General features: G+C 40.8%; 1 protein-coding gene across 4 annotated transcripts in view; it reads right to left on the bottom strand.

Moving 5' to 3' along the window:
- LOC108429891 (rho GTPase-activating protein 42) overlaps window positions 1-14,266 on the bottom strand; it is a 182,803-nt gene that overhangs the window by 104,016 nt on the left and 64,521 nt on the right. For all 4 annotated transcript variants that reach the window (XM_017701956.2, XM_017701957.2, XM_017701958.2 and 1 more), the window contains exon 4: window positions 4,442-4,513. In XM_017701956.2, the coding sequence (XP_017557445.1) occupies window positions 4,442-4,513 (72 nt within the window). The remainder of the gene's footprint in view (window positions 1-4,441; window positions 4,514-14,266) is intronic.

Genomic DNA, 14,266 nt, shown 5'->3' with positions numbered 1-14,266 from the left:
TGCGCCATTTTTGCTTGCTATTTAGTGAGCTAGTATGCGGTTTGGGACGAGACATATCTTACCAAGCTGAATCTTCTTCACCCAGTAAGCTGAGTTTCCTCTTCAGATGCTCCTGTGCCAGCTAAACTCGGCTTTAAAACAATTGACAACCTTTTTTCTGAGTTTAACTCCACATTTTTGAGGATTTAGTTTTTGTTGTTAACTCTCCAGTGAGCAGTAATGTGAGGTCACCAACTAATCGACTACTAAATTTGTTGCCAACTAATTTGGTCGTCGATTTTAGTTGATTAAGTCGAATAATCGTCGCACCCCTAACTGCTATGCAAGCTGTACACTGACTACTTTAAGTTATATCCAAGTTTCATTCCTATAGTGTTGTCCCATAAAAAGATATAATGAAATATTTGCAGAAATGTGAGGGGTGTGCTCACTTTTGTGAGATACTGTATATATTTTAATCACGTAATGTATTTGTAACTATTTAATGTAATAACTTTTCTGCAGCTTTTAGGGGTATTAAACGCTTCAGACATCTGGTTCCTATCACCACAACTGTGGACAATTATGATGCATTGGGTTTCTATAGAATGGCTCATCAAACCACTCTAATGACTATTTACCTCTAAATGATTCAAATATGCAGAAATCGTGAAGAAACTGGTGGATTCCTGTTTCAATGTTTTTACTGAGATCATACAAAAAATAAAAATAAAAAAATAACTCTCCTTCTAGGCAATCCATATTTCAATACTAATAACTGTTCCATCTTCACTCACCACGCTGAAAACTCCTTGTTCAGACAGCTATTGAACAATTAGCCTCTTGAAATCACTCGAAAAACAATTACGCTGTTGACTTCTTGCCATTTTAACTCAATTTTCAACATCCTTCTGGGCTTTTCTGTGATATTAAGTAGCTATATTGCTTCAGTGGTGAACAAGCCTGAATATGAGCCTTTTCGCTGTCTACTCCAACTGTGAGCTGTGCGGAGATGAGCACAATGGTGACAAGGAACGGATGATTTACACTTACAGGCTACATTCACATTACAAGCCATATCACTCAACTCACTTGGCACTTCAGTATTTTCATTCAAATCTGATTGCTCTGCCTTGATGCTTGACTGTCTTGTTTTTAAGTGCTTTGTGAACACATCACTGCTCTGAAAGTAAGTACGAGTGCACCAATTGAGAATTGTAGGCCAATGCTGATGTCCACTTTTTTACATACACATACGCTAACATAATACAAATTGTTATAAAATGTGAAAATGAGGACAATCTCTACTTTAATTATTTTTATTTAGGGTGAAACGCACTGTAAAATTAATATAATGCACACAAATTAGTGCAGTAGCCCAGCATCACTGTGATGATCAATTATTTATCTTAGTATTACTGAGCTCTGCTAAAGCCTGAGTAGACTGATAAATCAATGTGATGATCAGTGATTAATCTCAGTGTTGCTGAGCTCTGCTAAAGCCTGAGTAGGCTGATAAATCAATGTGATGATCAGTTATTAATCTCAGTGTTGCTGAGCTCTGCTAAAGCCTGAGTAGGCTGATAAATCAATGTGATGATCAGTTATTAATCTCAGTGTTACTGAGCTCTGCTAAAGACTGAGTAGACTGATAAATCAATGTGATGATCAGTTATTAATCTCAGAGTTACTGAGCTCTGCTAAAGCCTGAGTAGACTGATAAATCAATGTGATGATCAGTTATTAATCTCAGTGTTGCTGAGCTCTGCTAAAGCCTGAGTAGACTGATAAATCAATGTGATGATCAGTGATTAATCTCAGTGTTACTGAGCTCTGCTAAAGCCTGAGTAGACTGATAAATCAATGTGATGATCAGTTATTAATCTCAGTGTTACTGAGCTCTGCTAAAGCCTGAGTAGACTGGTAAACCAATGTGATGATCAGTGATTAATCTCAGTGTTGCTGAGCTCTGCTAAAGCCTGAGTAGACTGGTAAACCAATGTGATGATCAGTGATTAATCTCAGTGTTGCTGAGCTCTGCTAAAGCCTGAGTAGACTGATAAATCAATGTGATGATCAGTTATTAATCTCAGTGTTGCTGAGCTCTACTAAAGCCTGAGTAGACTGATAAATCAATGTGATGATCAGTTATTAATCTCAGTGTTGCTGAGCTCTGCTAAAGACTGAGTAGACTGATAAATCAATGTGATGATCAGTTATTAATCTAATGTGCCTTCCCAACATGTGTGGTAAATGTATTCTAAATGCACTCTGAATATCTTACTTTTCATGTATGGTAATGGAATGCATTACGGAATACATTTTGGGAAGTGTATTCAGTATTCAGCCATTTTTCCAGACAGAGTACTTTCCCAACACTGCTGTTGACCCACTGTCCACTGAATGATGAACACAGTGGCATTTGCATGCCCAGAATATATGGGTATCCAGTCTAGGACCACTTCTGAGTGTGTCGAATCTCATCAGATTTTTGTGTTCACACAAGGCGAAGAACAGCCTACTTTCACAGGAAAAGACCGTTTGGCTGATATGAAAAATAACCAATTACGAACCATCATTTCTGTGGGATTTGAAGGGGCAGGCAATCGTTTCAATTCTGCTATTGTTTTGCTACAAAAGGCTCAGTCCTAGCATGCAGAACATGCATTTACTTGCAAAAGTACTTTTTTGTATCAGACAGACAAATCCACTGCATTTGGATAGCAAAACAGAATGAAACCGACACAAACCAGACAGCTGTGGCTACTTTATTTACTATCCAATGCCTTGAAAAAGTATTCATACCCCTTGAACCTTTCCACATTTTTTCATGTTACACCTTCTCCACAACTTTATCTCTGTCCTGTCTGGTGTGCTCCTCGGTTTTCATGATGCTGTCTGATCATTAATGTTCTCTAACAAACCTCTGAGGCCTTCACAGAACAGCTCTAGTTATACTGAGAATAAATTACAAACAGGTGGATTATATTTACTAATTAGGTGACCTCTGAAGGCAATTGGTCACACTGGATCGTATGTAGGGGCATCAGAGTACAGGAGGCTGAATACAAATGCATGCTACACTTTTCAGATTATTTATAAAAAATTGTATACTTGTGTAAATTGTATAATCGTGTAACTTGTAAATTATGTATAATTTTCTTTTCACTTCACAATTACTTGCTACTTTGTGTTGGTCTATCACAGAAAATCCCAATAAAATACATTTAAGTTGGTGGGTGTAACATGAAAAAATGTGGAACATTTCAAGGTGAATGAATGCTTTTTCAAGGCATGGGGCGTCTAAGACGGAGGCTGCACGCAAGACGCCTGTAACGTTAACATAGTCTTACTTACAGTTTTTATGTTGTTTCCACTGAAATCAAGGGTATTAATAGGGAAGTTGTCCTCCTTTGCTGCTGTAAGGACACTCCAAGTCATCCCAAAGGTATTAGTAGGTGGAGCGCCATCAATCCAGAGCACCCCAACTACTCCCCAGTCCAAAGCTGGGGGGCTTTATACTTCCCAACTTGAAGCTTGTCGTTTGGTTTGGTGACCATTGGCATGGCAAAGTGTCCCATTTTATTGATCAATACTATTCTGAAATCAGTGATATTAATAGGGAAGTTGCCCCCGTTTGCTGCAGTAACACCACTCCGACTCATCGCAGAGTTACTGGGTGGAGCTCCATCACTCCAGAGCACCCAAACTACTCCATAGCCCATTGCCATTTGGTTAGGCTTAGGCTCATGGCAAAGTGTCCCATTCAGTCAATGCTATTGATTACAGAATCTAGAGATTACAGAAGTTGTGTGGTGCACTTATAATAAACCTACTGAGGGCTATTAATAGGGAGGTTGTTTCTGTTTGCTGCAGCAATGCCACTCTAACTCATTGCAAAGGAATTGGGTGGCACTCCATCTCTCCAGAGAACCCCCAATACCCCACGGCCCAAAGCTTGTTGTTCAGCTTGGTGACCGTAGGCTCATTTCGTAAGGAAAAGTGGTGTCCCATTCTATTGGTCAGTGCTATTCTATGGAGATTATAGAAGCTGTGTGTACCAAATTAATGCCTGTGTCAGCAATGGGCACACTTTAAAGTAGGTAAGTTCTCAAATTAGAACTTCAACATTTAATGTATTATGTGCTACCTTTTCATTCATAGCTGCGTTTCTTTAGCTACCCACAGATTAGTGATCTCAGATCTATGCTTAAATATACATTTAATAAAACTAACCTATTCATTTTGCCAACCAAAACTGAACACCAAGCCCTTTTAGCACTTTCATCTAAGCTTTTTCTTGGACTGAATTGAGGTTGTTTTTTTACCTCTCTCATTTAGATTTCAGAGGAAATCTAAATGAGACGTCTTGAACACTTTCAGTATCCCTTGCACTTGTGCGAGTGCACATGTCCAGGTGCAAGAGAAATGTAAGTTTTATAAAGAGAGAATTAACACTTACTTTAGCTGCTCCGATCTGCTCCTTGCGAAACTTCTCCAAGGGAGTTATGAGCACGTCATCAGCATTCTGGATCTGCAACGGAGCATAAAAGTTTGAGACACTAAAAGAAAAAAAATGCGCTTAATTATACCAAGCAGACTTTGCCGCTGTCAGACTGTGACCCCAAATCAAATTTACATGGGCGAGGGCTGGGAAGATGAGGCGTTAACTTTGAAGCCGGGCCGAGTATTTTAACAAGCATGGTTGTAATGGGCAAATTTGTAGCCTGAGTTAATATTTCATCATGGGTGAGCTTCCTCTAACACCACTGAAGTACAGTAATGGCTAAGTCTGCTTCATCAATATTCTCTCAATGAGAACTCTGGGGCAGAGCACTGCAGCAGTCTGGTCCACCGACTATTAAAGCAAAGAAGAAAATGAGGAGTAATACAGAAGTCATGAAATTGGACAATAAAGAGGAATGAGAAAATGCTCTCCTGTTTTATACAGGCTCTAAAAGGCCCCGGTGTTGTCAGGGTGGCCAGAAATATGGCACTGAGAAAGCCGAGACGGGGCTTTAGATTGCTGTACGGTTTAAATTTGAAATATGTGTTTGTATCTGTGACTGGTGGGGGAAATCAGTGATGCTCTATATCATCATGTATGCGGTACTGAATGCCCCCGTGATACATTAGCACTCTCATTCCAACCAAATAGCCCTCCATTTACAGTGTGCGTCTGTGTGAGCTAGGGATGGGAAGGACCAAAAAATTATACACTATGTAAGGCTTGGGGATTTGGAGACCTCTCTGGTGACTGCACTTTGGACCCCTTCCCCAAGCGGAGGAATCTGACGATTGTAAGCAAATTAAAAGTGTTCACAGAGACCGCCGTTGGTCTTTAAGACAAGAAATGATGGAAAATATCTGATGTTATCATGCTTGGGTATAAAAAGAACATCCAAGAAAGGCCTGGTCCTTTATGTGGAAGGTTGAGTTGAGGCTCGCCACTTGGACAAAAAATAAATCAGCAAAAAAATTCAACAACTTGAGAACACCTTCACAAGTGATTACACCATCCATGGTGCACAATGTTCTCAAAAGATTCAGGGAATCCCAAGAAATGATAACCGCAACTGGATGCCCTTGATCCAGAAACACTGCCCTCTTCTCTGGGGCTCAAGCTTATCTGAAATACATTGATGCACAGTGGAAATGTGTCTAGCGGTCAACCTTTGAGGGACACCTTAGTTGTTATGATCATCTCACCAGGTAGGTCTTGTTGAGATGATCTATGCTAAGATGCTTTCGGGAAACCCAGCCTAGATTGTTTATGGAAACAATGGATATCGCAAAAAGAGCAAGAAGACCATCCAGATTGTTACCGGCATGAAGTTCAAAAGCCAAGGTCGGGAGGGGTAGTAGGCTCCATGGCATGAGTAATTTCCACATCTGTGAAGGCACAGTAACAATGAAAGGTATATACACTTTTTGGAGCAATATATGCTGCCTTTTAGATGCCGTCTTTTTCAGGGACGTCCATTCTCCTTTCAGCATAACAATGCCAAGCCACATTCTGCATGTGTTACAACACACAACGTAATCTGAAAGTGAGGGTGCTTGACTGACCTGTCCAAACTGTCTGTCTCTCACTGAAATCATGAAGCGCATTATGAAGCACAAAAATTTGATAGCGAAGGTCCCGTATGCTTGCTTGGAGAAGACTTGATTGTAAGAAAACAATTATTATTGTTACCAGTCAATTATTAAGTGTTATTATTATGTGTTAAGAGGAAAGGTAATGTAGCACAGGGCTCCTGTGTCAACTTTGCTGGAATGTGTTGAGGTATCAAATTTGGAATAAGCATACATATTCAGTCAGTGGCATATCATTAAAATCAATAATCATCCCATATCTGAGCATGAGTGTAGTCTTGGATGTTGTGCCTCTTGGCAGTTTATGGCAGAAATACACACCCTGACAAGATAAACACACACACACACACACACACACACGCACACACCCCACACCAGGTGGCACCTTAGAGGAGGCTATGTTTATGTGTGTGAAGAAGCTCCACCATGACACTTGGCTTGATTTAAAGTGTTATTTTGCAGAGTGACTGAGTGCAATAAAGCAGAGATGGAGCCTCTATAATCCATAATACCTGCTCAAGTTTTAGACAAGCTTGCCAGAGAAGACCACTCAAGCTGCCCCCCCCCTCACTCCAGTGACAGAAAGCTTTTCTCCTTTACCCACAAATCAAAAAACTTTTAGAGAAACGTACATTGACCCTTCAACCGTCAGAGAGGCAGATTTACGTGCATGAGAAAACTGAGAAAGAGAGATGATAAATTCACTCGAAATGCATCTGAAATTAATGTTCACGACGGCTGTTGCTCATCTACAAGTTTTGCATAGCACAACTGAGTGCACCATATGTTTGAGGGTAGAGTTTAGCTTGGGAGCTGTCAACAAGCTTGGGGCAAAAGTGGAACACACTTTCGGTGATGAAGAGACAGAAGTGTTCATATGCATTTATCAAACGGAGAGCTTGGGTTGTAAAACGTGATATGATGAGCTGCATTCAGAGCTTTTGTAAAATTAAGCAAGTAACATCATGGTTGTGATCCTGCTGCAGGAACGAGCCGAAGGAGAACTGTAGATCATCACAATCGAGATGTTACTCACTATATCACCCCGGGTGCGCTATTGCTTTTAAACAGCAGATCTGCAAAACAAAGAAAAAGGCAAAGCAAAGAAACCTCAAAGACCGCATATCAAATGTGACTTAATATTGCAATTCCTCCCAACAGAGTAGCATCTTTTCTTTCAAGTCATACTGTCTCAATATCAAATTCAGCTCAGCCTTTTCAGTATCTGCTAGACTAGCCTGAATTTTGTTTGCTTTAGTCAGTTGTAAAGCTTTTCACAGCCCATTTAGTCTGTCACATTGTATTTGGTTAGCTTATAGCTAATTCTTGTCTAAAAAGCTTGCTTTGGAGCACTACCATACTGTGATGATACTGTTCAGAATCTGACTAAACTGCCTGTAAGCACAATGTTATCTTATAAAAGTCGTCTTATGCATTCATTTATTTTTTTGCATGTGCCAAAGTAGAAGCTTAACAACAGGTAGCTGCAGCAAAAAGCAACCAGTGCTCAGCGTAATGATAAAAGTTACTGCTTTCTCGCTTTATCAGTGCTGTCTGGGTGAAATGCTTCTCAACCAATCAAATTGTTCCTTCGGAACTGTTGTGTATCGCTGTTGTCGGAACAAAACCTCGTATTTCCGAAATGGCAACTTTATAGGAGAAGGAAAAAACATACTTCACTATTAATGTAAATCAATGGAACCAGACTTTTTCCTTTGGTCCATTCATCATTCATCATTTTCAGAGTATATCAATAACTGAAAAACGTCAAAAAAGGAAGATTTTTGGAGTTTGGTTTCCGACCAGAGCGATATGCACACCTATGGTCTCCTCCTAACAACTGAATTCTATGCTAAGACACCAACTCGCCAAAGTCTGCTGTGAAGTGAATGGACTGTTGTGCCACTCTCATGGACTTCTCATGTATTAATAGTCAAAAAGTGTCATGACACAAGCTGAATTCAGAGAAAAGTGGCGTCACCTGACTTTAGTGGTACATGAACCTGACACAAAAGCAGCCTTTATGACAGAGGAAGCCTACGGTACTCGCCTTTATGAATGTTCACGTAGGTTTACATGAGTTATCATGAAAGGCTTATGTAGGTCATATAGTCATATGAGCTAAGTAAGGAAATTAGAAACAGTCAAGGTCAACGCCGAAGGAGCCAGTGAGCAATCGTCAGAGAAGTTCTCAGAGATTAAATATTGTTATTCTGCTCGTAAATATTCTTTTCAGCATGTCTTTGAGGCCTGTTTCTCCATCTAGCTGGTGCATCTGCTGCAACATGCCTTTGAGATGCTACCTCTGTTTCTGCCTGGTTATAAGAGGCAGAGACAATTCCATGCAAAAATGCCTGCTGAAACTAGTAAATGGAATAGAATCTGTCAACACTGGTGCCTCCAGTATCACCCATTTTTTTCAAGCAATCCTCCCTGTATGACTGAGAGAAACACATTGTGCATTTAGGCTCACAGCCAGTCTCGTAGGTTTTTTTTTTTTTGGGGGGGGGGGTTGGTAGGTTGAGGGGGCGGGGGGGGGGTGGTCCTGGTTGCATAAGAAAGCCCTCAAGAGCTCTCCTCAGCCAGGTTTAAACCAAACATGTTCAACATCTCTATTCCACAAATTAGCTTTATTTCCATGTCAACTGGGGAATTCATTCTTCATTTGTGATCAAAGTCAACATCCTGAACCATGAAGCGACTAAATCAACTCATTCTGAATTATTACTGGGTGGAATAATATCTTTTAAGGTCCATCACCCAAAGGGGTCCTGTGGGGGTCCTGACCACTGAAGAATAGTGTGAAAGGTGACTAACAAAGCATTCAGACAAACAGACGGACTACAGTCTGTAATTGTAAAACTACAAAGTGCACCTATTTAGTAAGTGGAGCTGATAAAATGGACAGTGAGCGTAGAAACAAGGAATTGGATTTAATGTTACAGCTTATCAGTGTCATCTTTTTATATCACTTATTTTTAGCCATTGCTTATTAATTACTGTAGCTCACAATTATGGGCAGGCTTTAAAAAAAAAGCACATATTTCCTATGTGGTGGTAAAATAATGCTTGGCAAAAATCTCAATATTAGTGTTTGAAGCCGTAGTAGCTAAGAAGTAATGGAAGCTTATGCTCACCAATTAGCAAACCGTATGTCTACATCATAAGAGCACTTGCCTTAAACCATATCAAGTTGTTAAATGAACTCAAATGGGATTTATGTGGTGTCTAACATATTAGAACATAAAACTGGGCAAAAGTACAGAAAAAATTCAGGCTTCAAGGTGGTTGCCAATTCTGGTTTTAGCTATGCAGCATACGTCTGCTAATTTCATAGACAATAATGAGTCATACAGTGTCAGAAACCATATAAGCAAGTCTCTGTGGTTAACCACATAAGCAAGTCTCTACTACTCTAGGAAGCCAACTTCAGACATGAAACGTGTCTTGACTGATCAGCTTTATTCTGAGTAACATTAAACTTAAATTTAATTGTTTGCAAAGCTGCCGTGTCTGTAAACGAAAGTCCCCATGCCAGCTCATTCAATAATATTCACTTTCTGCTAAAATCACTTGAAAATGCTGAGGATTTTCTCAAACAGAATGTTGTGCATCTCTCTCCAGACTTTCCACAGGACTGGGCCAGGTATGAAAAAGTGCTGTATAAATGATGAGGAGCAGCAGCGTGGAGGTATTTCATTACCAGTCTAGGCAGGAATGTCAGGACAGGGTGATTACACATGCTGCAACTTCTCTTTGCTGAGACTCCAAACGTCAGCCTCGCAGCTCTTCCTCACTGCGACGGATTTAAATCACAGTCACTCAAGATCTGCCTAAAAGATTTACACTGCATTTCTCCTTCTAACTTTCAGAAGTGGCACTTGCTTTCAGGACAGCGAATCCTAAATATTCAGACTGGTATAAGAGAGTAGAGGGGCATAGCAATGGAGAAGAATAACTAAGGGAGGAATCCTCATCGTTTCTACACTCATTGTCCATTTTATCAGCTCCACAGTGCAGTTTGTGCCGGTCATCCTCTAGTCCTTCATCAGTGGCCACTGCAGTGCTGAGATCGAATAAAGCTTGTTCTGTGGTGGTACATCTTTACCACCTGGAGCCTCATCTTTAGCACCTGAAGCCTCAAGATTGCTTTAAGGGGAAATTCCACCAATGTTTCAAAATCCAATCAATGTAAAAGACAAACTTACTGAGTCACATTTCTTCCAGAAAGTGATCAAAATCAATATCATGTCTGACTCTCCTGAAGTTTAGTTATTCAGTATCAGTAGCAGCTTTTCAACTGCAAATTCCGGAACTGATTGATAAAGGTGTACCATAGGTGGTGTTAGAGAAGCACCAAGTGTGGCTAGTGACTGCTATGCTAAAGGCTAACCTGAAGCTAAAGGCCATCAATACTGACTACACAGCGGAACTAGACTGATTACTGAAAGATCCCTGGCTCAGCCATTCAGCTAAAAGAGATACCTTTGCCACGTTTAGCACTGTTTGTACTTTGTGTTATCTGGCTTATCTTAGGCAAAGTGGTGAAAGCCATATCTTAGGAGGAATTCAACTGGAATATCATCTTGTACTACACAATATATATACACACACACACTTATGCCTGGTTCTCATTACCAACGAGACTCTCTGAATGATCCTTAAATATTACAGAGTGTGCTAAAATGATGCCAACTGCACCTTACAAAGATCTCAGTGTTGCGGCATTCCCTGTTTCGACAGGAGTGTCACAGCAGGCATTTCCTGTAAGAAGACAAGATCATCTGGCAAGCTGTGCACAAGGAATAGGACAAAGTCAGCACTGCACTTCCCCATTCATCATGCTTACCGTAAAAGACTCCTATTAAAAATTCACCATACACTGCTTTAATCCCTGCCACAAATAGAAGTCCCAATGGGTATTCTGTACTTTATCAAGTGTGGAAGTTTCACAATGCCCTTTCCTTCCATGGGGGCGCGGGCTAAAAATCAGCCGTTTCTCCCCTCACTGCTACATTCAGAGTGATCTACAGCTATTACTGCAATTCCGAGCATTGGCCATAAATGAGATTTTGATCGTGGTTTGAGGGCACATTCAAATTGTGATGTCCATTGAAGGATGCAGTTCCAGCCGGGGGACTAAACTTGTGCCAAAAAATAAAAAAAGGCCTTTTCCCTACAAAGTAGACTTTTCCTTTGACCAATTACAGTGAAAGAACATACAGTAATTTCAAACATATGTTGAAAATGTAAATAAATCTGTGGAAACCAAAAACAATGTGCAGCTATAAGAGAAAATGCAAGGGTAGGCATCTGTGGTCAGATGCCATTACAAAGGGTGAACACGATACTACTGAGAATACTGTAATATTGCATTCACCATTCAATGCTTCTATTGTTAGACTTGTATTGAATGGAGAACTTGTGCAAACATGCTTCACTGCAGACAATACCACCATTTTTCCCAGCATTCTATTCGTTTGACTCTATAGGCTAGTACAGCAGCAGTCTGTTATGTTTTAACTGCAACCAATATGATGAGAAACACTACATGATCTTGACTAGGGTTTAGTGGTGGAGTGGATGATTAATGTATCACTGGAAAAAAGCAGAAAAGCACAACGGTGACCTTGACCAAGTGGCCATTTTTAAAAATCTGAGCTCCCTGATGATAAATATCAAATGTAACACTTACAGCTCTAATTGCTGTCAGTTAGAAATAGCTGGGGCTGACAAACGAATCACGGAAAGATGGATATAGATGGTACTGTGGCCAGGTCAGGTCAGGTACGCTTAAGCAAGGAAAGTTCTTCTACTTCTGAAGGCAAGAGAGAACCGTTCTCAGCAAAGTCTATCAATCAATTAAGTTAAGTGATACTTTTTTAATCCCACAAACGGGGAAATTCCACCTCCGCATTTAACCCATCCGTGAAGTGAAACACCACATACACACTAGTGAACACACACACACACTAGGGGGCAGTGAGCACACTTGCCCGGAGCGGTGGGCAGCCCTATCCACGGCGCCCGGGGAGCAGTTGGGGGTTAGGTGTCTTGCTCATGGACACCTCAGTCATGGATTGTCAGCACTGGGGATCGAACCAGCAACCCTCTGGTCACAAGGCCAGTTCCCTAACCTCCAGCCCACGACTGCCCCAAAAACGTTTACTATGAAGACGAGGCACCGCTGGGATTAATCTAGTAAACTGTTCTTGTAAGGAAAGCCAATCGATAAATATGCCTTAAACTAAACAATAATAAACCACACAACTGATCCCACTGCAAAAAACAAAGATAAATATTGAAAACTTTAATATAAGCCGAGACCAATCCTACTTTTCTCCTTAAAAAAGACAACTATAAGATGAGCCATTTTTAATGTAACATCACCTAAGATCACAGTCATGGAGGCTACTTTGCCCTGCCTATCACTAAAGACACTAACGTCAGCAACTGCTAATGATCCAAAGCACACCCTTTTATCTGTGACGCATGGTGGAGGTAGTGTTAGTGTGTGCATGAGCAGACAAATAGGGCTATATTATCTGCTCTAATGCTTCAGAATTCATTGGACATTGCTTCCCAGAGTTGATGGACAGTAACCTGACGCATGCTGTGAAAGCAACCCAAAACGTTTTGTTTAACGTAAAGAAGCGGAAAGTCCAATCACCCGATCAAGTTAAATCACCTGATCTCAAATCGATCAAGCATGCATTTCACTTACAGAAGAAAACTGAAGGTAAAACATATCCTTGAGTTACGTTTCTATAAGTACATGAATGTTTATGGGTATATCGCTGTTGTCGGAAGAAAACCTTCTATCTCCAAAATGGTAGCTTTATAGGAGAAGGGAAAAATCTACTTTACTTTTAATGGAAGTTCATGGAACCAGACTTGGAAAGAAGTCATTCTGGGCCATTTACTTCATCATGCAATTTTCACACAATGTAAATTGTAACAGTTACTTTCAAGTTATGTCAAAAACTGAAAAACATGAGATACAACAGCGAAAGGATTAGAGTATAAATATACACGTATATGAGCTTATAAAACTAAGAAAGAGATTCCTGGGTCTTAACTTGGGCCAAAAATGTCCCTTACATGAATTTCTCACCGTCTGCTGTGCAATGACCACAACCTTGACTTGGATTGCTTTCAACATGTCACAAGATAAAACCTTGCATATCTGAACCTCGCCAATGCCAGCCCGACTCGACAGAAGTGACGCACATGCATGCACACATAGACCAGTCCTGTTCTGCCTCTTGGAGATATCCAATTAGGGGGTGAGGTGGGAAAAAGGCCTGAACAGAAGCTGTTTTTTGACACAGGGTGTTAAAACTGAGAAATGCTGCTGCTAGCCCTCTGTTTGAAGAGTGGTTTAATCTCCTCCTGTCCCTCAGAGAGGCATAAAACTTGTGGGTGTGAATTCACCCAGAGGGTGGGCTGACTGCTACCGCTCAGTACCTTCTAACGCCTAGCCCGGCACGAGCGCCCTCGTTCGTTTTATTTATCCGCCTGCAAAGGCATGCGGTGTCCCCTGCTTAATGGAGCCATTCGTCTTCCTCGCAGCGAGTTCTTCAGAAGCGAGTAACATCGTCTACTGGACTGATGGAGCTGCGGTAGGGAAGTAGCTTGGTGTGGCAAGTCGGTCTCACTAAAAAGGCCCATCTGTGCCGGCAAAGATGAAATCGCACGGCAACCTATAAAGTGTAATGTTAACCTTTGCATGTTGAGCCTTTATTGTATTACTCTACTCACAACACCTCAGACCCACATGACATGAGATGAATTTTTCGAGGTGTGCATGTTTGACCTTTTGCCAGTCTCTGCAAGCTAGGATTACCTACAAACCCCTCCTCTCCATGCAAATATGTTAATGCCCATTTTCACAGACATAAATAAGCCTAGAAACTAGGCTTAGACGATGTTAGCAGCCTTTTGGTCTTTTATCGCATGTCTTGCATATCTGGACACTGCTCCCTACCTGGACACTCTATTTGCCTACCAACACACATCACTGCTGTCGGACGAAGACCTCGCATCTCCAAAACGGTAGCTTTACAGGAGAAGGGAAAAACATTTATTTTCAATGTAAGTCAATGGAACCAGAATTTTTTCCAAATCAATGTGTGCTGTTTTGGTCAGTTCTTCATGAAATTTACACACAGGCCAAAAGGGCAAACATTAA

The sequence above is a fragment of the Pygocentrus nattereri genome, chromosome 7 (genome assembly GCF_015220715.1).
Source record: "Pygocentrus nattereri isolate fPygNat1 chromosome 7, fPygNat1.pri, whole genome shotgun sequence".
Taxonomy (NCBI): Eukaryota; Metazoa; Chordata; class Actinopteri; order Characiformes; family Serrasalmidae; genus Pygocentrus; species Pygocentrus nattereri.
The sequence above is the reverse complement of the archived record's forward strand: the minus strand, read 5'-3'. Positions and strand labels throughout refer to the sequence as shown.